This window comes from Fusarium pseudograminearum, chromosome 2 (genome assembly GCF_000303195.2).
Source record: "Fusarium pseudograminearum CS3096 chromosome 2, whole genome shotgun sequence".
Taxonomy (NCBI): domain Eukaryota; kingdom Fungi; phylum Ascomycota; class Sordariomycetes; order Hypocreales; family Nectriaceae; genus Fusarium; species Fusarium pseudograminearum.
The window spans coordinates 4,590,984-4,616,436 of record NC_031952.1 but is presented as its reverse complement, the minus strand read 5'-3'; the positions used below and the strand labels follow the sequence as shown (position 1 = coordinate 4,616,436).

At 48.0% G+C, this 25,453-nt stretch overlaps 7 protein-coding genes across 7 annotated transcripts; 3 read left to right on the top strand and 4 right to left on the bottom strand.

Annotated features, from left to right (window-relative positions):
- Nucleotides 1–288: 288 nt before the first annotated feature.
- Nucleotides 289–3,530, bottom strand: NPS11 (the record flags this gene model as incomplete). The annotated part of the gene is made up of 6 exons (XM_009260744.1): nucleotides 289–2,113; nucleotides 2,166–2,450; nucleotides 2,505–2,608; nucleotides 2,658–2,740; nucleotides 2,795–2,929; nucleotides 2,978–3,530. 6 exons carry the CDS (start codon nucleotides 3,528–3,530, stop codon nucleotides 289–291), a joined length of 2,985 nt encoding a protein of 994 aa, XP_009259019.1.
- A 1,659-nt stretch (nucleotides 3,531–5,189) lies between these two features.
- On the top strand, nucleotides 5,190–6,402 carry FPSE_07625 (uncharacterized protein; the record flags this gene model as incomplete). The annotated part of the gene is made up of 6 exons (XM_009260743.1): nucleotides 5,190–5,424; nucleotides 5,485–5,615; nucleotides 5,719–5,748; nucleotides 5,807–5,923; nucleotides 6,027–6,207; nucleotides 6,275–6,402. 6 exons carry the CDS (start codon nucleotides 5,190–5,192, stop codon nucleotides 6,400–6,402), a joined length of 822 nt encoding a protein of 273 aa, XP_009259018.1.
- A 1,281-nt stretch (nucleotides 6,403–7,683) lies between these two features.
- On the bottom strand, nucleotides 7,684–9,542 carry FPSE_07624 (uncharacterized protein; the record flags this gene model as incomplete). The annotated part of the gene is made up of 5 exons (XM_009260742.1): nucleotides 7,684–7,841; nucleotides 7,896–8,081; nucleotides 8,135–8,956; nucleotides 9,006–9,228; nucleotides 9,282–9,542. 5 exons carry the CDS (start codon nucleotides 9,540–9,542, stop codon nucleotides 7,684–7,686), a joined length of 1,650 nt encoding a protein of 549 aa, XP_009259017.1.
- Nucleotides 9,543–14,397: 4,855 nt separating this feature from the next.
- Nucleotides 14,398–16,063, top strand: FPSE_07623 (uncharacterized protein; the record flags this gene model as incomplete). The annotated part of the gene is made up of 3 exons (XM_009260741.1): nucleotides 14,398–14,546; nucleotides 14,613–15,310; nucleotides 15,375–16,063. 3 exons carry the CDS (start codon nucleotides 14,398–14,400, stop codon nucleotides 16,061–16,063), a joined length of 1,536 nt encoding a protein of 511 aa, XP_009259016.1.
- Nucleotides 16,064–18,838: 2,775 nt separating this feature from the next.
- Nucleotides 18,839–20,386, top strand: FPSE_07622 (uncharacterized protein; the record flags this gene model as incomplete). The annotated part of the gene is made up of 4 exons (XM_009260740.1): nucleotides 18,839–19,303; nucleotides 19,467–19,507; nucleotides 19,779–20,126; nucleotides 20,278–20,386. 4 exons carry the CDS (start codon nucleotides 18,839–18,841, stop codon nucleotides 20,384–20,386), a joined length of 963 nt encoding a protein of 320 aa, XP_009259015.1.
- A 729-nt stretch (nucleotides 20,387–21,115) lies between these two features.
- On the bottom strand, nucleotides 21,116–21,718 carry FPSE_07621 (uncharacterized protein; the record flags this gene model as incomplete). The annotated part of the gene is made up of 1 exon (XM_009260739.1): nucleotides 21,116–21,718. The coding sequence occupies one exon, from the start codon at nucleotides 21,716–21,718 to the stop codon at nucleotides 21,116–21,118; it is 603 nt and encodes a 200-aa protein (XP_009259014.1).
- Nucleotides 21,719–23,180: 1,462 nt separating this feature from the next.
- Nucleotides 23,181–24,239, bottom strand: FPSE_07620 (uncharacterized protein; the record flags this gene model as incomplete). Its single annotated transcript, XM_009260738.1, has 1 exon — nucleotides 23,181–24,239. The coding sequence occupies one exon, from the start codon at nucleotides 24,237–24,239 to the stop codon at nucleotides 23,181–23,183; it is 1,059 nt and encodes a 352-aa protein (XP_009259013.1).
- Nucleotides 24,240–25,453: the final 1,214 nt, after the last annotated feature.

Here is a 25,453-nt window from a genome sequence, read left to right as displayed (position 1 = left end):
TGGTGTCAACTCAATCGAAGTTCAACGGGCGCGTAGATCATTCCTTAAAATCAAATTGCTCCAAACTCTGTCTCAGCTGTCAGACACTACCATGCCAAGGGAGATTTACATTCCAATCTATGATTGTTTATAGGAACTGTTTCAGATCGACAAGACATGATATTCATTCATCTATACATCGTAACTATGCTTCCAGTATCGTAAGAGGTATCAAAGCCATAACAAAATTTAAACGTCGTTCCAGGCGTTAACATGAACATGAATCGTAAACAGTAAAAAAACATTCCTCTAGCTATCCCAGATAGCTCCGTAAGCTGGAACGCCTCGCGTCTCCAGCCCGTAAACAATTTTCTTGGTGATCTTCTCATTCGCGATGATGATCACAGCCTCCGCTTTGAAGGACTTAACCAAGTTGTAGCCCATCTTCACCAAGTCGGGTCTCCCGAGCTTCTTAGTATCGTGGATGACCGCCCCGGGGATGTTCTTGCTGATGGTCTGGCAAATTTCCTCGCCGAACGTCTCTTCTGGGTTCTTGGTTGACCAGATAAGCTGTGTTGGGCAGGAAGGATTTTGGATGTGGCCCAGGACAGGACCGATTCCTGAACCAGTCGCGATGAGAACGACGCGGTTGAACAACGTTGCTATGCGCATGACGCCGCATGTAGGAACGCCACGTGTCCAGATATACGAGGGGCCCTCTTGGATGGTGGCTTTCGTCCAGTCACCAGCGTTTGAAACAACGAGAGAGTAGCCCTTTGATCTGCCGTTGACAGGCTCTGGGGCAGGAATGGTGGCGAAAGAGTGCCACTCCTTGAGAGGTTGACGTGAAAGACGGGTGAAGGACCCGTTGACAGGGACGGTGTAGTCAAAGTGAAGTCTGATGGCGTGGTCTGAGAGCTTTTCAGCCTCAACGGGTACTTTTCGAAGGAAGCACCACGAAGACGCAACACTCATGGTGGCTACAGCCAAGAGCCAAAAGGCAGGTGACTTGACACAGGACTCTCCCAAAGTTGTGCCAGCCGCTGTGCTGTCGTTGGCTGAGAGGACAACTTGAACCCAGAAGAGAGCAAGCATGGTCCAGCCAGCGAATCGGTGTGTTCTCTCAAACTGGTCATGATATCGCTTTCGGACAGATGGCCAAGCCATACCAATCATGCCAACAAACATGGCCGATAGAATCCACGAAATGACTTGCGATGCGATGGACAGGTTACCCCAGTCGGGGCAGTTTCCAAACGCGCAGGCAATGTCTGCGATGTTGGTCGCCAAGAGCCATGCTCCTGCACTCGCAGCTGCGCCGGAGTGAACGCCACCAAGATGGTAGATCTTTGCACAACGAGATCTGATATCAAGAGGCCAAGACTTGGGTACACTACACGTGATAGTGTAGAGAGCGTTGATAACAAATTCCTGACGAACAAGAACGGCAGTGGCCAGGTTGATGGCTGTGATAATGCCCATCCATTCTCGGTTGATGCTGGTCAGTAGAAGGGCGACAGCAGCACCGATATTGAACAAGCCAACAAGTGAGAATAAGCGACGATACACGATAAGAAGCCTGTGGCGTACTCCTCGGGCGTGTTTGGGTAGATCTTTCTCGGGAAGGGCCTTCTCAAGATCATACTGATGCTCGGGGATAAGAGTTGTATCAGAGGCATCTGAGAAAGAACTGAATTGGGTAGCACTTGAGGCGTTCGAATCCATACGAGCATGTGCTAGCACAGCAGGTAGGGGAGTGCGAACCTCGGTGCTAACAGCCATTGACACAGACATCTTGAGAGCATGCTTGTCGACTTTACCGTTTGCGGTCATGGGCAAGATCTCTAGTTGGTGGTAATGTGTTGGCATGGCGTAGTAAGGCTGGAGAGTCTTGAGGTGTGCCTCAACGACCGGAACAGGACAATGGCTGGGGGTGATAAAGGCATGGATCTCCTCGTTGATCAGGAGAGCGGTTGCTGATTGAACTGAGGGACAGGACTTGATGCATGCGACGACGCCGTCGAGCTCGACACGGAAGCCTTTGATTTTGACTTGGTCATCAATGCGGCCGAGAATGTGAAGAGTACCATCCGAGTTCCACTGACATAGATCTCCGGTGTTGTACATGTTTGATCTATAAAAAGTTAGTATTGCGTCGTAAAAAGGTCGGAATGATATACACTTACCCGTCGTTGGCAAATGGGTCAAGCCGGAACCTCTCAGCTGTCTTATCGGGCAAGTCGACATAGCCTCGCGCCACTCCCGCGCCACCAGCCCAGACATTGCCAACCCCTCCTACAGGAACAGGTTTTAGAAACTCATCCAAGATGTAGACGGTATTGCCTGGTGTAGGTGTACCGATGGATAGAGGTTGGCCTGTCTTGTGAAGGTGAGTAGTGTTGACGATGGTGGTCTCTGTAGGGCCATAGCAGTTGAAGTAAGATACATGAGAAGCCCACATATCTGCAAGTCTATTGGATGTCAGTCAAGGCTTGTCGTCTCATATGAAGCTAGTGCTGACTTACTGTTGACAGCTTGGTTCACCTGCTGTAGCGACAGTTTTTAGTTTTGGATAGTCTTTGGGGTTTTGTTTTGACAGGATGCTTGGTGTGCAGATGAGAACATCCAACTTGAAGACGTATTAGTGTTAGACTCGCAATGGAAACCAGAACTCTTACCTCTTTTAGAGCTTTTGACCAGTTTGATCCGCGGAGGACCAGGGTACCTCCATTGGATAAACAACCGAGTGTTTCCCAAGCAGCTTCGCATGTTAGCTATGAAACTTTATTTTGACAAGGAGTATTTCATGACTTACCCATGTCAAAGCTGACGTTCAACACTTGACCGACACATGTTCCTGGTCCAATGCCCAAGTTTCCAGGTGCTTGACATAGTAAGTTTGTGACGTTGCGGTGGCTGACATCTACTCCTTTTGGTGTGCCAGTTGTTCCTGACTAGTTAGCCTTGCACGGGTTATATCAAGCATGGGTTGTCTTACCTGATGTATATATCACGTAGCATCCAGCCTCGGGTTGACTGAAGGGGGTAAACTCTGTCTTGTCGTCGCACTCATGTGACTCTTCAATAGTGACAACATGTGAGACTCCCGTGTTTGACAGACGATGAGCTGTGGATTTTGAAGCCAAGACAACTTTACCACCAGTCTGTTTTAACACAAAGCGTAGAGTCTCATCTGCCACGACGCCTCCATCGAGAGGAACATATTGAGCACCACAGGACAGGATGGAGATGATTCCAACAAGCATACCAACACCACGCTTGACGACAAGAGGTACACGGTCCCCTGGCAAAACTCCAAGACTTTGCAACCGCCGAGCCAAGATGATGCTTTGTTGGGCAAGCTCACCATAGCTTATCTCGACGGGCGGCTCGGCAGACAGATCTCGTGCCGCCGTAACCGAAGGCTGTGTGGCGGCATAATGGAAGAAAGCTTCTGTGATAGTCGAGAAACTAGGCCGACTGCATGTACCTTGTGTAAAAGACATGGGCGCGGCAGTCCCCTGAGGTACTGCAAGCACGGGAGAGGCCATGTCAGGCAAGCTGGGCGTGTGTGAAAGGGGATGGAAATGACGATCGTCGTACAAGAGGTTTCAAACAGAAACTCAAAATACTTGGATGGCTAGGTAAAAGGGAAGTGTGCTTGGGAGGGAGGTGCTTTGATGATTTGAAATTAAAGGAGTGCATAAAGAAGGAAGTCTCTCCACCAAACAAGCAAGTGTGTTCTTAAATAAACAAATGCTTTTCCCTTCTCCGCTTTCTGCAACCTCTCTCTTTTTCTTGTCTGTTCCCCTGTCATCTTGCTCCCCATAGCCTAACCCAGCCTTCCTCGTCATTGCTTGGCAGGATTATTCAAGCTACTGTACCCAACAAGTTGCCAATAGTGAAATGTCCAGGCAACCCGGCCAGTCAGGTGCGTAATAAGAGTTGCACTTTTGGGGGGGGGCGGTCTTCACCCAAGCCGCGCCCTCCTCCGAGGTGCGTCTTTTTTTCCTCTTCCTGTGTCCAGCGTGTCCAGATATGGCTCCGCATAGTCCTGCTGTCTGGTTTCCTTGGAACTGGCTTATCAATTGGGGTAATGGAAAGACCTCCGGCTAAAGCCATGACCAGTTTAGGAACGGGAAACCGCTTTGAATTTTACAGGGATTATGTACAGCACATGATGATACGGGACGGGACGATGACCTGAATGGGTGAGGACGTGTTTGCTTGCGAAAATGCAGTTGGTAGAATTATTGAATACTTTCTCTCACCGTCGGATCTAGGAGAATAAGTTTAGGTATAGACTGTGGATCTGATCCCTGTCAGTTTGGTAGTTAGTCCTGATTAGACCCGCATCTAGCGAGGGATCTGCGGGAGATGGTCTGGTTCAACTCGGTTCCGCGGATGCGGTTACTGCCAGGGTTGCCACGACCTGGCCAGCATGCAGAAGCTGCAGGATCTGAGTCCGGCATCTGTTGAAATCTTACATGTATGATGACGAGTTCAGTGACAACCTGCTGAAGATGGGATGAGACAATGTGTTCATAGCTGATACCTCTGATGCCAAGTTACTTATCCGTCATACATCTAGATACAAGAGAAGTACCTCGGCTTCTCCTAGGTTCTTTCGGATCTCCACAAGTGGCAGACCGAATCTATGAATCTATCTAGCCTCAACAAAGATCATCGCTTTTTATCAAGCTATAATAGACTAACCACGCGAACAGCTCGACACTTGGACCAAGCCAGCGGAATTGACGGACAGAAAGATCGACAACACAGACTCAAGCTCAGCGATGTACAGCCAAACCTTCCAAACATAGAAAAAGATCCCCAGCCACCATCTCTCGAAATGCCGCACCGGAGAAAAAAATTATTCATTGGTTTTGTTTGTAATACATGGTAATCAGAAATTCCAAAGGAAAGTCTTCACCTGATTGCATGTTGGGAGGGAACCTGCATGTACGTACTGTAGAGTAAGACAAACACAAGCCGTGTCTCAGTTGAATCAAAGATACTACCCACTTTCGATTGACTGATCGACGTGACTAAAGTTTACGCGTTCTTTGACGTGCTTACCCGAGAGGTCAAGTACCTGCTGTTACTTGTCCTGTATTTCACCCACCGTGATCCGTAGACAAGACATCAAGTCATCATCAACTGAGTCAATCTTGCCAATTGCAGCATTCTTTCTGTTTACTCAACAGACAATGGACCAGCAACTCATCCTCTCTTCCACTCCCGCAGACGGCGTACGCGTCCTCGCGTTAAACAGACCCTCCAAGCGAAACGCCCTCTCGCAGGAACTCATAACCGTCTTTCTGGAACAGCTCAAGACAGCATCCCAAGACGATGGCGTGCGAGTCATTGTTATCACTGGCAGCTCGACTTTCTTTTGCGGTATGAACTCACTCCACTTATCATTACCCAATCCTAAGAACAGGGGTACATCCAACAACCCCGGCACTTGACCAGGCCAGCTGACAAGACCACCTAAACCAACAGCCGGAGCTGATATCGGGGAGATCTCACGCCTCGATGCGGAAGGCGCGCGGGACTGCCGCTACTTGTCGGATCTTTGCACGGGGATGCAAGCCGTGCGCAAGCCTTTGATAGCGGCTGTTGAGGGAATGGCGGTGAGTTGACAGTTCCACTAACTTTAGTCTAACCCACAGAAGTCAGGAACTCTGGAGTAAACAGTAGTACAACACAAATGCTAATTGTTTGTGTCATTGACAGCTCGGTGGGGGCTTTGAGCTTGCTCTCATGGTAAAGCTTTTCCTGTCCCTCGCTCCGGAACCCGAAGCTGATAAACAAACGCTTTTAGTGCGACCTGATTTTCGCAGCGCATGACAGTCGATTCGGTCTTCCAGAGGTCTCAATTGGCCTTATTCCTGGTGCTGGTGGTACACAGCGGCTGACCAACGCCGTGGGAAAGTTCAAGGTGTGTGCTATGATATCCAATCTTTTTTCGTCTATTTTTTTACCTCCTCCCCTGTACAACTTAGTTTTGATGAGTTGGCAATCCTGACGCGTGTGAGTGATAGGCCATGCAGATGATCCTTCTCGGTCGTCCCATACAAGCAGAAGAGGCTCAGTCTGCAGGACTAGTTGCGCAGCTCTATGAAAGCGGCAGCGTCTTGGACAACGTGGTCAAGGACACGGCATCGACGCTTGCGGCGCTAAGTCCCATGGCCTTGGGCTTGGCTAAGGAAGCAATCTGCAAATGTAAGTGTCTCATCACTTGTCTCTATAAGTAGACAAGCATATCATGTTTACTGATCATTTGTCGTAGCGGATGATTTAGGGGTTGATCACGAGTTCGAGAGGAGTCTGTATTACTTTGCTTTTGGGACCAAGGATAAAGAAGAGGGTGTCCGAGCCTTCTTGGAGAAGAGGAAGCCTGAGTGGACGTCCAAGTAAGTTGATCTGCGCCTCATCTAAACTCTCACGTAAGGTCGGTTGGGAGGAAGATCATTATATGCATGATGCATGTTGGTTTGACACTGGAAGTCTATATCTTTCGCTGGTGGATACCATTGGTTTTTTCAATATGCCAATGTTACTTCGTTTCTTCGGTTGGCTCGTCCCGTGTTGCCAAGGTATAGCATTGGTTGACGGCCGTCGATCATGAGCAGCCTTATTTTCTTCGCCGTGGACCGTGCGATGATCTTTACTCTTGGCCATCTATTTTGGTCATCTGCATCTGATCCTTCACTCTGTATTCGTTTGTGCCGCGATATTCCCTCATGCCCTCGCCGTTCATAACTGTCAGGTTACATTTGTCGATCATTCGTTAAAGCGTTCCTCTTAGCACCTAGACATACTTCAAGGCTCTTCCAGTGGGTGTTTAAGTTCTTCCCGGGATGCAACGGCATGTCACGATGGTATATGGTTGGTGTCGATCTAGTCTCGAAGGGTCTTTTCATCTTGCGATACCAATTGAGTTCTGGCACTGGATAGCGTAACGTCTATGGTGATGCTTATTTGTTGAATCGGATCATGAGCGGCAAATATTTCCACAAGTGGCCTAGAATTCATCTACATCCTGGACACAATCTTACAAATTTAGAAAACAAACGACTTGAACTAACTCGCTCTTTATCTCTTATCATTCTCAGACGCCAGATTCTCTCTCACCGTAAAGTCATTGGGATATGGGAACCATTCATCAAAGCCCCCGTAAATCACCAACACCTCTCAAGGATCAGAACAACAAGGACTCGCTTAATAGAATTTGACCTCCGGGATCAGACACGCGTGGTCGATCGACTTGTTGCAAAACTCATCGTATGATTTATCCTCGGCACTAGGGCCGAGACCCTACAGTCCCTTGTCTGTCTGTCAAAGCGCAAACGCCATCCCGAGTCCTTAGTAGCCGCGGGCCGTTCTAGCCGCCAGTATCTAACGAACCTCTGGCTTGAGCTTGGCAGGGACCCTTCTGCCTCTGCCTGAATCGTGGCTTGGTGACGAGTCGTCTATTGAAAGTTAAGTCTTCCTGCAAAAGTCAGACCATATCTCACAATATTGAATCTTGTCGGTGTGAATAGCTCAGAGTTGCCTTTGGAATTATCTTCGTTCATGTATGTATTTCGTCAGGCTAGTATACTAATGGTTCAAGTATCTACATGTAGAATTTATGCTAGATTGGATTTGAACATCTTATCCAACATAGCAAGCATAAGTCATTTTCACAAAACTTCTTTACCTTCCAAACTGCTCGCTAGCAAGAGAGTTCATGTAGGCAGTACCAGCCAATCGGAAGGTATCAGGCTGAACGCTGGATCCGTTGGGGTTGAAGTAGAAGTTCTGTCCATAACCACCACCGTTCTTGTTCACAGGCCACTTGGGCCATCCGGGAACTAGCAGAATTTTAGCATCAACACAACAAAATCATCGTCATTCGAATAACTTACGGCCGTGCTCGTTGGGGTTTCCCTCTGTGATGAAGCTGATCCACATTCGGCTAACAAGTTGAGCAAGGTCAAGAACCTCCTTGGAAGCATTGTATAGTGGACCTTGATTCTTGCCATAGCCCAAACCGAGCTTGTTGAAGAAGACGTAGGCGACCTCGACGAAGTGTGGAGTTCCGATGTATGCAGCTTCGCTACAGTTAGTACATCTTGCCAGCAGAAACTTGATAGGAAAGACTTACGCATGTTTTTGTTGGGAGACTCGAACAGGTAACTGTAAACAGGCACGCCGTACTTGGACCAAGCATCGGACCGTCTGCGTCTCCAGCTAACAAAGAGGTTGTCACCCTGGAAAGCTGCCATACGCTTGAACTGAGCCTTGACAGGGTCACCAGCCTTTCGGCGGTAACCAGAAGGAATACCGAGGGCATCAATGTTGGGGTAGAGAGCCATCAGGGTCTCGGTAGTGTTGGCATCAACGCCTCCAGCCATGATAGCAGCGGCAACCTGCTCATCGGTGTCGACACCAGGAAGAGCAAAGAAGCTACCCTCGTCGGCGTTTGTGCCAGCCATGAGAGGAACCTTGACGAACTTGCCGTTCTCGAGAAGAATAGAGGGGTAGTCGGGGATGAAGTCATTGTCGACAACGGGGAAGAAGTTTCCGGGAACCTTGGTGCTGGTAGCGTTGAGCTTCTTAAAAGGGACCTTTCGAAGACAAGCGAGCTTGTCAGAAGCATCGCCACAGCCAGCAGCTTCGGCAATGATGTTGTAGCGTCGCTCAGGTTGAGTGAGGTTCTTCATGTCAGTACCGTCAGCGCCAGACTCGGCGATAATGCCTCGGAAGAGCTTGTCATCTCTGCCTCCGTAAGCAGTAGCGTGGTAGCCGACGTTACCACCACCAGCACTCTCACCAAAGATGGTGACCTTTGAGGCATCACCGCCGAAAGCGCCAATGTTCTCCTTGACCCAATGCATAGCAAGACGCTGATCCTTCAAGCCGAGGTTGGCAACGCCGGCGTCCATGATATCCTTGCTGGCCATGAAACCCCAGAAAGCAAGTCGGTCTATCTAATGTCAGTGGTGAGCAGGATTACTATACTGAAATGGACTCACAAGCTATGGAGACAGCAACGAAAGGCTTGCCAGCCTTGGTGGCTTCTTCGACCATAAAGGTCATGTTGTAGGCACCGTTGGCAGCGAAGTCCATGGTCCAGCCTCCACCGTGGATGAAGAGACCAACAGGAAGCTTCTCATTCTTGCTGGTGCCTGCAGGCCGGACAACGTTCAATGTCAGACAGTTCTCGCTGAAGGTAGCAGGGCCCTGGTCGGCAGTGTTCTGGTCAAAGTCAGTATGCAGTTCTTTATCAGAACACAAAGGCAGTTACTCACTCCATAGCCGACACAAGAGTCGCCATACTTCTTGACCTTGAGGGTGTCGAATGTCTCGTTCAGACTCTGAGGGTTCTGGAAGCGAAGTTGACCGACAGGAGGCTGAGCGAATGGAATGCCCAAGAAGAGATCCTGATTGTACCCAGGCAGATATCTTCCTTCGAGAGTACCGTTCTTGACCTTGACGGTAGGTGTTTGTTGCGAAACAACACCTTCGACCAGAAGAGCGGCCGCGGTGACGAGGCTTAGAAGAGAAGGCATCATGAAGAGATGGTAGAACACGCGACTTGTTTCTCAACTACTCCCAAGCCACGATATGGGTGCGGATCATGATCATTTAAGCTGTTTTTACTCTATAGCCCCGTATATAGAGTCCGCAATGGTCTGGGGGATTCTAAGCTAGTACCCCGACTTGAGTGACATTGAGCGGAGAAAATAGTCAACGTCATGCAGAGTTGTTTTTTTGCTTGTCGTTGTTTCTGGTATAGACAGCATTATTTCGCCCCAGAGTCAATGCTTTCATGACACAATATCGGTCCTCAAATTGCCTAATTCGTCTCTGTTTCCGAATCGTGCTTCAGTTGCCGAGATTAACTGCCGCTTTCTAGACCCAAGTCACAGCCAAAATGGGAGGGAAAACCCCATGGGAAAATAAATACACCACTAAGATGCGGGGGATCTTTACGCTTGATCGGAATAACATCGGTTGTCTGGCTTCATCCTTAGCATTTAGACCACCTGATCTTGGGACGATGAAACCCGATGGCCCGGGTTCCCAGAGTATGGAGTGCATTAGCTTCATTAAACGGGCCGTTTAAAGGGGAATTGGGATCATCACAACCTGGCAATGCGATCAAAGACGAGAAAAGGGCCTTTACCACATTCCACTTTGAGTCACTGAGATGAGGTTTGCCGATGCAACCTCGTCATGGTTCAGGGCTAAAAGTTGGCCGAGTCTGAAGCATGACGTGATGAATTTTGATCCATAAAGGGTGAATTCCGCATCTATAATGGTGCAGATGTAATAACTAGATCACTTTTAAATAGCATCTACTCGAAAAGTTATTCCCCTCAACGTTGTGACAAAAGAAACGCTATTTGTGCGATGGATGAGAAGAGTAAGGCCAGCCCTTCTCCTCCACCAGGGTGACCCCAACTCTCTCCACTTGGACACCTCGGATGACTTGTTTCTTTTCATCGAAAGTAGCATCATAAAAAGGTCCCATATCCTCGTTATCCCCGCAAAATGTTCGAATCTGGGGTAGCTCCGGTGGGCTGGGGTAGTAGTCGGGCAGATAGATGGCATGGCCTAGCCTGGCACATCTCGTGATTGAGCGCCTTGCAGCTCCACGTAGTAGACGGATCAGCTCTGAAGCTGTTAATTACTCTTTTTTACACGAGTTACCCATATGAAGCCTGTGCCGATTCGCCGAGTCACATGTTATTGTTCCGAGTCGTTACGGCATGTAAAGAAATATCGCATTCGGTAGATATTCCATTTGTGCCATTCTTGGTATGCACATCAAGGGTATCTTGGACAGAGGAAAGGTGCTGCTCACCAGCGAAAATCCTTTTCCCATTTATATGCAGAAGTCGACTTCGACATGCCGTAGGGTTGCAGGATGTCAGTGGTGATGTTGGATTCCAGCTAACGGCTTTTTTGTACACTGTTCAGGGACCAGCAGATCGTGGAGTGGCTTGGCAAACTTGGATGCAGGAGACACGGCATCGGACGAGTCGATGAAGATCATGTAACCTTGGATCCTATCGGTGCCAGGAACATGGCGTTGCTCAAACCCTTGACCGACATTCATTTACACATCAGCTTTTGGCGGTTTGTGGTGGAGACCGGCTGTCCCGTGTCGAGTTATAATGGCCTGTTCTTGACAATTACATTTCTTGACAACATTCCGCAGGTCTTGTGTGAATTGCTACTGTTGCTACAACCAAAAGAGCAGAAAGAAGACGCTTCCAAAAACATTGTGGGCGTGTCATCAGACATAAGTACTGAAGTCCCTGCAATTAAACTCCAGGAGTTCTCTGCCTTCGTTTGGCCGACCCTCTCCCTTCATCAGTCGGGTCACTTGAGTTGACAGTGGTATTGCCATATGTGGCAACATGGCAGTCATTGAGAACATCCTACCTCTGTTTCGGCTTTTACATGACCTTGCCAACGATGCAATTGAATGCTAAAAGTCACGTCATGCCACAGTATGAAAGTATGAGCAGCTCTGAACGATTATTTTTCTCTTTCTTCAAAGCCAGAAGATATTTGGGCACTGTTTCCCCTTCCATGACGATAAAACACGGGTCGAACAGTTTAGATGACTCTCCTTACAATATAAGGCATTTCCATGTGATGTTCCTTGTCTTGAAAACGTCCGAAGCACGAGGTCTTGACTCTTGTTATTAAGGCACCCTCTTCAACAGCAGATACAGCGTTGAAACATCCTTAACGAGTAACGCCCACCACTCTAGTGTTTTGATGCGTACCGGCTAGATAGGGACTATGTTCTTCTGTCCGATTAGGAATTACTATAAGGAAATGTTCGTCGGACTAGAAAAGTCAGCCAAAGGCTCGTGTTATACGCGTTGGTGGCTCAAAGTTCGCGTCTCTCACAAAGATGCAGAGAATTTAAACACGTTCCTCTGAATAGCTGATTCGGAACGAGGTATGTTAAGAGCTTTTCCGAGATTTTAAGATAGGTCTGTGTATGCATTTGTACATGAATAGCTTTTGGAGTAGTCTTGCGAAGTGAAACCCTCCATTGTTGGGTTCTTGGTGGGATCTTGGAGATAGATGAGTAAGACTAAGACTGTTTATTCGCTGTAATATGGCGCGATGATTTACTCTGGAAGTACGTCCAAACCTTCAAATGATTTGGGAACAAAGTTCCACTTATCTAAAAAGTGGTGATGGCTTCAGACTCGTGTATTGTGATGCGCGATTGTCTATGCTTAGCCCAGTCTAGGCACGGAACAGTGTTCAAGGGATCCAATAGATAGTGCAAATTCTACGCAGCATAAGTTTAGTACTGAATAATTTCGTTCTTTTCTTTTGCCCAAAAATCTCCTCAAGATACAGTCGTCTATTGATGATTCTTGACGATGTTGCTCCAGGTGCTCCAACACCTGCCATCGTATGTTACCCTGTAGCCAGAATGACAATTGGTTTCGTGGCAAGTCACGTAGTACATAATGTTACCGATGTAGGTAAGTTGAGAGGCAGTTTTCTTGCGCATGTCTTTAAAGTAATATGTTCACGTACACGAACGTCATCTGATCTCCTGTCGTGCGAGATGTTTCGATTGGCATTCCATTGTCAAGTTGCAAAATGTCCACGAGAAAAACGCCACAGCAAGACCCCTTAACTATGGGTCAACACTTTGCCCGGTAACAGGCGCTAGTACCTGGAGCTAGCAATTTAAGCCACGGTCGGCCTTTTGCCAAAATTGACTTGCCCCTGAGCTGAGCCAAGGTGGAAAAAAAACTGTTGGCGATAGCTTCAATAGTGCGGGTTGAAACAAATCGATAGTGTGAGAGCACTCTGGGTTAGGATCGCGTTAGTTTGCTGGTAGGTAGAAAACATCTGCCGTGATTGGTGTCTATGACGCGCTATGGATGATTTAGGAGTCGCGCATTCTTGCATCGTAAGGCAGGGATAAAAGCTTGCAGGGGGTTGGATTAGGGGTTGAGGTCGGGTGGGTTTGTGTCGTGTGCAACTCGAGAGGTCTTGGTACTTGATGTTTATGGAGAAGACAGTCTTTATTTCTACTAAGTGAACGAAGCATTAGAAAATCCATTGTCGACCCTATCTGGTGAGAAGACAGTAACATGGCTGGTCCTGTACTCTGTTGGAGCTGCTGGGTTCACGAAGAGCTTCACCACTTCAAGGGGGAAGCACCAAAGCCACCCAATTAAAACACGTTTCAAGTGGCGTTTTTAGCTTCAGCTGAAGCTCGCGAATGTTCAATGCCCCTCTTTTTCCCTTTTTCTTACGGAGTTATCCAAGAGCCTGAGAGTCGAGAACATGCAGTGTAGGGCGATAGGGCGACAAGGCTTTTTGTCTTTTATCGGATGATAAGAGTTCTCCTATTCCAAGCAATGGATATTAAACAGAGGTTTTGGTTAACCGAGTGGCGCCGTCTGGTTGTTGACCGTTGCGTTTCACCAGCCAAAGTTTATGTTGCAAGGGCAAAGTTTCAGGGCGTACAGAACGAAAACAGAACAATTGAGATGTGACGGGAGAGAGGTTCTTGATTCCATTGTACGACGACATGAGGCCTCGTTGGCAATGGATCAAGTTGCTGCCAACCTTCTCTACCTATTCCATAGAGCATGAAGCGAAACAAATACGAATCTCTTAGCGATATAATCTAGAACGATGATGGAAAGCAGAGATCTGGAAGGAAATTGCTTGGCAAAGGATCCATTAAAGGGATCGACTACGGGAGTGAGGCACAAGCTTCCCGTGCTGTCAATCAGCGATGATCAGATTCAGGGCAACCTGCCTACCAAGGCCCCTAACTTTCAGGGTCAATCACCCCCGCAGTCGTGGAACTTGCAGCTCTTTACAGAGCACAGCAGCCATCAGTTCTCAAAGATTAAATTGACTGGATCGTCAGGAAACATCAACAATTAACCTTATCCCCATCCCTTACAACAGAGACAAAACCTTAGCTCAACTACCGTGGCCTCCTCAACGTCCCTGTCCCCTTTTTTTTCTTGTAGCGAGTCGTCACAGGTTGATTGCAAGGTGGATAATGAGGCGTCAGAGTGTACCCACCATCAGCCAACCGTTGCAATCCTCGCAGCCTGAAGCGCTACTGAGACAACACGTCCCCATCCAAAATAGCTCTGAAGGAGCTTGTCTTTAGGGAGAGAAACGATAGCGTAGTAGCGATGGATAACGATATGATACTAAAATAAAAAAAGGAACGAAAAAAAGGAACCCCTGCTTTAAAAAGAGAGCCAGGGGTGGTCGTGTCCTCAGCTGAACTGCTTCGTCATCCTTCCTTCTCTTGGTTTCTGACTTGCATTCCCTTTTTTCCTTCTTGTATCTGTACACCTTCTTTTTTTATTGTATTCTGGCATTAACAATTCCTCTCTTGCCAAAATGACCGTCCCAAGGTCAAACCGAGCGGTCATCCTGGCCGCTGTGGTCTTTATCACCATATTTCTCGGTCTGGCGCATTTCCACCTAAAGACGCCCAGCGAAACGGCCATCCCAAGCAACAAAAGCAGCAACGATAACAACGGCGAAATGTAAGCTTTTGCCCCTCCTCTTTTTCGCACCCTCATAGACTCAATCTGATTTTTGCTTCCCAACAGCGACGAGCCTGCGCCTTTCATCCCCGAGAAAGAAGCCGCCGCTGTGGCCCCGACTTTCGTTCCCGCTGTAGACGAAGGAATTGGCGGTGCACCCGCCGTCGAGACCGTCACCGAAGTTGTCGAGGTCGAGCCAACACCAACACCAACCCCTCCCACCGCCGCCGACGCTGAGGCTGAGGCTGAGGCCGAGCACGATCACGATCACGATCACGATCACGAGCATGAACATGAACACAAAGTCACTCCCCAGAAGCCCGATTTCGATCCTGAAGAGGCTCCCAGCGACCCCGAAGAGCTCGCTGCCGCCGAAGCAGCCAACACCCCAACTCCTGTTCCTGCTCCTTCTCCCGCCGACGAGGAAGAGTCTTTCGCTACACCCGATGAACTCTCCGAAGCTCCCGCCCTGCCCGAAACCGTTTCCTCCGAATTCAACCTCGATGCCTTTACCCCCGAGAAATGGATCCGTCCCGCCGTAAAGGTCAACGATCCTGAATACTACCCCTACGGCCACTGGCCCTCCAAGCTCCCCTCCGACAAGCCCATTTGGAACGAGCCCCTCGGCAAGAAGCTCTGCATCGTTGATCTCGAGAGTCGTCGTTTCGATAAGCCTGGTTACCTATGGTCGAACGAGATGACCTGGAACAAGAGCCGAGAAGTCCACGGCCCGTCTGGTGGCACATTGAACCACTGGGTCTACGGTATGTCTCTCGCTAATTGGCACTTCCCGCTTAATCCTGTGTACACCTGCTGACCTTTAATTAGCCAAGATTCATGGATACCAGTACTACCACATCAAGATCAACAGCTACCCCGACCGTCGCGATTCCTGGAAGAAGCCCTCCGTCCTCGCACAAGTTCTCAAGAAGCATGATGTCTGCGTCTTCATTGACTCCGATGCCCTCTTCAACCGCCTCGATCTCCCTCTCGAGTGGCTCATGAACTACTGGAGTATCACCCCCCAAAACAACTCCATGGCTCTGCCTTTCGACCCCGACACCCAGCACAACCGCGACCGAAGGGGCAACCTGTTCCTCAACACTGGCTTTATGATCATGCAGAACAAGAAAAAGACGTACGAAATTTTCAAGGAGTGGGATGACTGCGCCAATGATGGTGGTCGCTTCCCCGGTTGTACCGAGTTCCGCAACCGTAAGGGTTGGCAACCCACTGACCAAGGTGGTTTCGGTACCTTCATCCGCTACGCCTACGACAGCGAGATTCTCTCGCTGCCCTGCACAGAGGCCAACGGCTTCCCCGAGAGCAACTCAGGCTGCGATGGTAAGTTCATCAAGCACGTTTGGATTGGCAAGGAGGATCGCCTTGTCCAGGCTGTCGGTGCTGTGTTCCCCGGTGTCCTCCTCGAGACCTTCCACAAGCAGTTCCTCAAGGAGTCAGAGAGCTTCAAGACTTCCGAGGACGAGCTTATTGCTGCCAATGGACGTCCGTGGTAAGCACGATAAACACTTGCTTTAGTTGTTGGAGTTTTGTCTTGACATGTGGCTGGGCGTTTTTATCTTTAATTCCTTGGTCTCCGATCATCGGAGGGAGAAATGCAAAGGAATGAATGGTGTATAAATAGAGAATGCAATCAGATATAGACCTAGGGGGTGGGTTTGGCAAAACCTGAATACAAAATACAATTATTAATGTACCTTTCATGCTTGTTCTGTTTGCTCTTTGTGGCTGGTCGTATCTTTCGAAGTGGCACATGGCGCTCTATCCCTAGCCGACCCAGAGTGATCGAGCTAGAAATGGCATGGGATCATGAACACCCACCATTCTTACCGACGTCGATTGCATCATTAATCTTATTGTTGTTCATTCTCATTAAAGAATGTATGAATGCCACTCTGGACTACGCAATGCAAAGTTGACGCCAGCTGAAGACCCATACCAACATACCACCACATACTCGACTAGAATGTCGGCGTGCACTATCACATCGAGGACTTCCCGTTCTCATGCAAGTCATAGTCGTTCGCGCTAGCAATTATCTGTGTTACCTATGCTGTGTTATGACAAACTCCCGCTGCTGCCATGTCCATCTTCTGCTATTCCAATCATAAAGATCAAGCTATCGTTTGTCACGTCACACACACCCAAGAACGGCTTCCGATCCCGTCTGGATCCCGATCTGTACACTAACGCCATTTGTCTCGATATTTACGACGACAATTCCTACCGTCTGGTACATTCACACCATGGCTAACGCCAACATATCTGTAATTTTAAAGACTTGATAGGAAGAAACGGCGATGAGGAAATAAACATTTGCTGTAAGATAAGTTCGCAATATATATTCATCCAAACCGAATAAACAATGTCCTTCCCCCCCGGCGCTCGTAGCGTTTCTTTCTATCCTCGGATTGTCTTCTTCTCGACGCGGCAGTAAGGGCATCGAGGTGTGCCGCACCCAGGACAATCGACCGTTGAAACTTTCATTCCTGAAGTAGGGCAGCAACAGCAAGCCCATATGTACACGGTTCGTTTCTTCTTCGGTGCCTACAGTTTATGTTAAAGAGATGCTGAAGTTGGAAAGTTTTCTACCGATTGCGTACCGGCAATTCGTAGACAGGGATCCCTTGTCGATTCTCGTTCTCGGTTGATTCGAGATCTGAGGTGCTCTCTAACTCAGTGCAGATGCCAGGGAGAGCTCTCGCTCTACAGGCATTAGGCAGATTCATGACGGTAATACATTATGAACGTCGCGAGATACAACAAGAGGGCACCTGGGTAATTATATATTATTTTTAGCTGCTCATACTTGTGTTCACTTGGCTGTTGAATAATCGATCTACTGCTAGGTACCTTCATAGCAAGTCTCGGATAAGAGACAGTGCTGGTATCAGGGGGGCTGGGGCTAGAATTCCTAGATCGAACCATTGATCCGCCTCTCAGTCTCAATGACCAATTAGTTTCCAGCACGGAAGATTACCAACAGGCCTTCTGATCGAACCAAACCGCGTCTCATAGGCCGACACAATAATGCATGTTGGCAACACAGATGCTAACCATCGTGCATGATCTATTGAAGAGGGAATCGTATAGTGAGGCGTTCTAACAAACGATTGGAGTACATGCGCCCAATCTACGTAGTAGCCGGTAGCATCGGCGCTTGGATACGATAAAGTACGTACATCAGTGTGAACTACCTCTAGTGTAAGAACCTCCTAGACTACTAGGGTACTTGCAGCTTGGTGACATAGCTGGAAATGCCCTGGCTGACCTGTCATAACTCATTATTGACTGTTGGTACCTTACTAGAAACCCAAATTCCTGTCTACTGCTCCCATTTGCGATTTCTGAGCAACCGCAACATACCAACCGTAAAAGATTGATACACTAGCTTCGACTCCAGTCTTGCATACCTCCTACAAGCTTGTTCTGGGGACTGTAACTGACCATGCCCTGCTTACTTGGCCTCGGATATAAGGAAAGGAGGAGAATTGATAGGTCATATGCATATATGCTTACTAACTGTACATGCATACTGTGGTTCCATATCAGTTTAACTTCAAGTCTCGACCTAGTATCGTAGTTGTGCAAAACTGGCAGGCCATTTGAGTTGGCCCTTCACTCGGTGAAGAGGCGAGCATGACGGTTGAAATGACATATAATCGAGAATACCAATTCTTCAAAATACGTTGCAATTCTATTTGATATCCATAACCAATGGGGAACGGACCACTGTAAAATATGCTCACCTTACTCCATTGCACTCACGATCAGGACAAGACAGCACTACGGCTCATTGGAATCTTACCCGCGAGGGTGCCATGTTGACCAGTAAGAGTTGAAAGAGGTTTGCATGTACTACGTCAAATGCCAAATGATAAGCGCTTGTTAGTAGGCCTCAGTTCTGAAGGCAATAGATGCCTTTCTGAGACGAGTTTTAATAGGTGATGTATCTCACCGAGATCTTCTGAAAGTGCAGGAACGACGTCACGAGCCTGAGGGCCTCAAACGGTCAAATATCGTGAGTGAGGCTTTTACATAAGGCCATAGGAATCCCTCGTATTTGAGACGATTTCTAAGTCTTTTATAAACCAGAATTACCTAAAGCATTGCCAGAATGAGACTTTTTAAACATTTGTTCCTGCACTGACAACTACCTCGGAAACTCGAGCATCAACCATACGCTGGCTGTTCTTTTAACTTTCTTTCTATTCAACAAGCCCATCGACAGCCATTGAGTGTGAATGCCGAGAAAGTATAAATGATCAGATATGCCCACGCTCCTTATCGACAACGAAGAAGTTTCGATGAAGAGAAGGCGACGGCATCCAATGAAAACCAAAGGAGGGAAAAAACGACGCCATGGAAAAATCAATACTGAGTGTACTCATAGAAACTCTCGTCGTGCTACGCCAAATATCCAAGAGGTCGAGCCACAACATCTCTTGACCGAGAATGACGCATTTCTTGATATAGATAACCTTGGCGAGGACAACATTGCTTATTGCTTCATGACAAAAGATGAGATCAACCCTAAACTTGATGGACAATCTAAGCTAGTCATCTCCTTCTGCCATCCAGGTGCAATTTCAGAGCTTCAATCCAACAGTCCAGAGCTCTCGCCGGAAAAGGTCTGTCTAATCGACGACAGGACATGTGAGGGACCGAATTCGAAGGCGTTTGGTGTCTGCGAGCCTCTCAATGTTTACGAGATGTTCAACAAGCTACAGAGAAAGGTCAGTGACATCTGATGAGATCAATCTTTGTGTTTGTGTTTAGGGAGCTTCTGCGTGGATGTATTGATCATGGCTGACAGCCACTCTTTTATCCTCAAGACCTCGAGCATATCCGTCGCTTCTCTAGACAGAAAAACTTCGTTGAAGCTGACCTTGAAGATAGAGATTCTTTATCAAAGAGCCCAGCATCCATCGGAGATTAATGTAAGAAAGTATACAGATCGAACCCAGAATCGCTTGACTGACTGAATGTTAGCTTCATCACGGACTTGAATAGTCACTCACTGTCGGCTTTAATGGCCACAGTACCTCGAAGCCATGTCGATGCACTTATCGCCTTTTTCCACTCACACAGAACCTTTCATCCTCACCTAGGAATCTTTATTTGGGTAAGAAACCTTATCCTATAGCCGGAGTCAACTCACGAACCATGATGGCAGTCGTCTGGATATCCAACTACTACACATTCTTTTAGCTTGCCTTACTACTCTTGGAGATTTACCAGGAAGTCAAAGCTCGGTCCTCGACACGGAAAGTACAGGAATCGGTTGAGAAAAATGCTCGACATGAGCTTCCTTCAAGGCAAGACCATACCGCAGGGCCAAGAAACCGACTATCTGTGCGAATCACAAGTCTCAGTCTTGATCACCGCCATAAACTCGAAAATCTGGACAGGATACTGCTTTGTCGATACATATCATGAGCCCATAGAGAAGAGGAAAACTGTCGAAAATTACTGTAAAAATGGGCTTGATCCTGATCAACCACAAATGGATCCTTGTGTCGATCACGAATCCGAAAACCCAATACTAGATCCGGGGGAGTATTTTCTGACCTCACTGGATTGTCAACTAAAGGTCTTCAAGAATGAATGGATGGAAACAAATCGCATGTTCACCGAGAGGGTAAAAGAATATGTACGGGAATTTCGCACCATTCAAAAGCTGGCTTTAACTGACATACCATATTCTCAGATCGACCATTTCCCATACGAAGCCCAAAGTCTACCTGGGAGATCTCGTCAAGCTAGGCAAGAACCTCTCAAATGGCTCCGTCAGACGAGACGTATTCTCACAGCCCTAATATTATGCCTGGACTTGACCATCAGCTGTTGGGACAATTACCCCTTTCAAGGGCAATTTCAAACAGAATATGCACAACGGTGTCTCACGTCTATCCAACAGAGCTTTGTCGAGTCAAAGAATTGCTTAAAAAAGCTGGAAGGCATTCGAACGCTGTGTGACGAGCACAAAGAAGCAGTATGAGCACACAAAATCCCCTTTACAGAACGGTGCTAACGCTTTCGTCCAGCTAAGTCTATATGGCATCGATGCGCAGAACCATATTTCTCAACTTCAAACTAAAGCGGCCGAGAATGCGCAGACTATAAGCTATTTTCTTCTCTACGTAAAGCAAAACTCATGACATATATAACTATATAGAACTAACAACCAACCCCACTAGGTTCTGTCACCTGCCACAATCGCAGCTACAATGCTCTCCATGCAAGAGAAAGCAATCCCCACCATTCTGGGGCCTACCAAAGTATCGTTTTTTATACTGACACCTGTTTTGACGCTGGCTGTGTATGCACTATCATGGACAATTCGCTCCTGGGAGAAGATCCAGCAATTTTTCAACTACATGAAACTGCAGGGTGCGTATCAGCCGGAGACCATAGAGCTTGAAGAGATCGTATGAGAGTGGATGGATCTAGGGAGAAATACAATACAAAGTATCTATCAAAGTTTATACGTGCATAAAAGGAAGAGATGAAGATAAAAATAATGAAGAGTAGACCGAACTCGGTCTTTACTGTTGTTTCTCTATGTTACTCTCTATTTTACGACTATCTCCTTCTACAGTCCTGCCCAACAAATCCGGACGCGTCCACTGGAGCTGCAACTCATTTGTCTTCCATCCCCACAGATCCTTCTCCACGTCCTCGACGATTTGGAAACCAGCTTTGTTGTAAAGAAAAAGCGACGTCTCCTGCGTCCTCGACGTGTAAAGCGAAACCCGATCGAAACCCTGCTCCTTTACAAACTCCATGGCCGCATTCAGTAACTTTTTGCCCACACCGAGACCTCGGGCTCGTTCATCCACTATGAAGCCACGTATCTGTGCCGTACCAGGTTGTTTCATGTTCTCGGCGTCAACCAGGATAGTGCCCACAATCCTCTGCGTGAACGCGGCGGGATCGTCTGTATCTTGGACTGCCGCAAAGACTTGATTCCGAGGATTGGTCTCGAGTCTCTGGATAAGGTCGGCCCAAGCAGCGGCGACCGAGGTCTCAAAGGCGAGGCCCCATGAGTTTACGGGATGATAGTGGATTATGTGCATCTCGAGACATCGGGCCAGTAAACCCGGACGATATCCTGGTTCGATGCTTATGCACTTCGCCGAATTTGTCATGTTGGCGGCAAGATATGCATCAAGATGGTAAGAATTTTGCAATCCAGTTTTAGAATCAGAGATATTTAGGGAAGGTTAGTGTAGTATTCGCAAAGATACGGAAAACACCGTAATCCTTGGCTTTGCAGTTGTTGAAGCTGACAGTCAACTGCGGGGTACAATTTCCATGCGTAAGATTACCAATCATGTTTTTGTATACTATCAACATTTCCATCACGAAGGATCACTGTCGTCGGAATAAACTGAGACTATAATTTTGATACAGATATCCCGAGGCTATGGTTGGACAGTTAGCGCAAACCATGGGTGCTCAGATGATTATGTCTGAACACGAGCGACTTTGCCTGCCATGATGCACTGGAATAGAATCCTTGTAGTTATAAGAGAGACCAACTATTAGCCCCTGAGTGGTTTGTAAAATTTGGAATAGCAAGCGAGTCTCTTTAAGACGCTCATGCTGTGTGATGCTTGCTATTAAGCTCTTACCCGTGAGTGGTAGCCGAAGAGTTAAAATAATAACCGAGCAGGTCCTAGGCACAAATTGTCGACCTCCTGCTTGTTTCTTTTTGCGCATGCTGCCGAGTCTGCGAATTCATTGGTCCCCTCGGATCAAGGTGACATTTGATATTAGCCTTACAGAAAGCTAAGATCGTCTTTTAACAGTTGCATTCGGAACATAATGAACCGCCACATCCCGATGTATCTTAACAAGAGACAATTAATTTTCCGTCCAGGGTGCCATCTCGGTGCATTGTCGGGTTACGGCGTAGTCTCTTGAAGGGTTCCCCACGGTATTGGAACCATTCCAAACGACTGGTATTAGGAACGAAATCCTTGACCAGATCGATAAAATGTAAATGAGCGGTGCCACAAGAATACACGATGAGTTTATGTGCGTCAGACTTGCTAGCCAGGGGAGAGTACGGTTTAGCCACTGAAGAAGGGATTGAATCCTTTTGAATGCCGGGGGACCGTTGGTAGAAACCCGGACCCCTGTAGACGCACAGGTTGAAACCGGACAGGCTTGTCCATCTTATCCATTTTCATACGTTAGACCGAGAAATTCTCCATAGATAGCATGCAGTGGAAGATTGGCCCGAGAGACGTTGTTGGTTTGTTACATGCGTTTGCAAGAAAGGTCATGTTGGTTCGTGTTTCGACCTGCCAGATGAATGTGCAATCTATCATCGATCGTGTGGAGCAGTAAACCAGCTAGAATGTACGAAAGCGAATATTCCCGGCCATACTCATCGGCTTTAAGGCCATTTAGGCGGAAATTTAAGATGAAACAATTGTAACACTCACGGTGACGAAACAGTGGAATCAGAGACAGCCAGGATGTGTGCTTGAAATGCCAGTCTATTTTCAGTTGGCAGCCTATATATGCAAATGCTTGCTGTAAAGTCGTCGACTCTTATGATTTTTGTCATCCACTGGCTAACTATTCCCCCTTTGATCGTATTTAGATGATGAGCTTGGTAAGAAGCTTACCCTGGTTGACACCAGAGAAGAGCTTCATCCAGGTCTCAGGCTGCTGCTCAATGCGAGCCTCAATAACAGTCTCGGCATTCTCAAGCTTGATGCGGCCATCAGCAGTAGCGCCGATGAGCTCACCGAGAATAGCGGGGACCTTGTCCATGTAGTCGAGCATGATAAAGCCGCGGATGTTGATACGCGAAGAGATAAGCTCGAACCAGTTCTTAAGAGCCATGGGCTCATCAGAGTTATAGACGCTAACGGAGCCGCAGACAGCAATGTGGCCGTGGCGCTTAACGCGGGTCAGCATAGCGTCGAGGACGAAGCCACCGACGTTGTCAAAGTAGACATCAACCTCATCGGGGGTAACGGCCTTGAGGTCCTCAAGGAAGGTAGGGCTCTTGTAGTTGATGCACTCGTGGGCACCGATGCTCTTCACCCACTCACACTTCTCATCGGAACCGGCAATACCAATGACTCGCTTGGCCTTTAGGATCTTGGAAGCGATCTGAACAGCCATGGAGCCAGTGGCACCAGCGGCGGCAGAGATAACAATGGTGTGCTCAGGCTTGGCCTCACCGGCGTAGTAAAGACCAGTGTAGGCGGCAAGTCCAGAAGCGCCAAAGGCGCCGAGGAAGTGGGTGGTGGAGAGGCCATTGGGGAGGGGAGCAAGAGGCTGGGAGTTCTCAGCCTCAAGGATAGCATACTCGCTCCAGATTCCGAGGTGGAAATCCATGCAGAGATCGCCGACCTTGAACTTGTCGGATCGGGACTCGACGACCTCGGCAATGATGCCGGATCGCATAGGCGAGCCTACGGGGACTGTAGGGACATAGAAGCGCTCAGGGGCGACAGTGCTATGCATAAAGTTCCTCAGACCAGTATCGTTGGAAAAGTACTGGATCTTGACGAGGATCTGACCATCCTGAAGCTCGGGAAGAGTGACGGTCTGCAGCTTCCAGGTGGCGTCAGGGCCAGAGAGGACAGGCTCCCCTGTGGGCTTGTTGGCCAGGACCCATTGCTTGGTAGAGACGGAGGATGACATGATTGATGTGATTTTGGGTTTGGTAGGAATGTTTTAGCTGCAATAAAAAAAAAGATAATGTTTCGCAAAAAGCTGGGAAGCGAGTTTTGCGAGGCGAATATGGTTGGTTGTCGAAGGGGGAGGGAACTAAACTAGAAAGAACTTTTTGCTTTTTTCCCAGTTAGGATGAACCTCGTTAGCGAATCCTTTATACATAAAAAAGACGAGCTTGCCGTGGTTAAAATGTAAAATTAATAATTAATTCTAGCGACGTTGCCCACTTGGAGACTAGCCTTTGCCGTGGTCTGTTCCCGTTGGCCTGTGCTGGGCATAATAAACGGTCCCTGACCCCCGTGCCCCCCATCTCCGACGAGTGTTTGAAGTCAGGGTTCAGGGATTTCCCTGGGAGAATGAGGTCCAGTTGGTGTCCAGTTGGTTGTGGTGCCCAGGTTCCCCTTTGACCGCGACCAACAAAGCAACAAAACATTGGGGACATCCCTAACAAATGGGCGGGAGGATTTTGTAAAGAGACCGTCAACCTGGTCAGCCAAGCCTGTCGATTGCTACAGTGTCTGTACCGTAGCAATGGAAGGTTTGCTGGAAGTGAAGGAAGCACGTCAGACGTTAGTCAGATCTGATCCGATGCTGGCGATGGCTTTTCGATATTTCCGAAACTCAATTCCCTTTTTCCGCAACTGCCACTACTGGCCCTACTGGCCCTACCATCTCTTTGCTGAAGGTGAGCCGTTTCACTACTCTCAGCCGTTAAAGGACTAACTCGCACAACACGAGCTTATTTTCCAGTCCGGCTTGCCCGTCATCTCTTTAGCGTGAGCGTTCATGAGTCGTTCAGCGAGTCAGTCGGCCAACTTTGCTTTTTGGTGTGGGATCGACAAAGGTTTCTAGGGGACTCAGCGCCCTGAAGATTGGAGTTGCAGTAAAACATGACCTGTTTTTAGTGAGCCGTCCATCGTTGAATGGCTCTGTTGCGGTGGGTTGGGTTGCTGTTGTCCGGCGCTAGGCTCGTAGTCTAGTCTAATCCTTGGTGCTTGTCCCATAGGGTTAGATCCTCGTTAGTTATCAACGGACTCAGCCTGAGCCTACAAACTCGTTCCTAATAACCTACCAGCCCGCAACTTGAATCCTTCTGTTATCAAACCATGTGGGCTCTTATGGATACTCGTGGGCATAGTACATCATGCCGTGTCTAATAACGGCATGACGGACACCAAGAA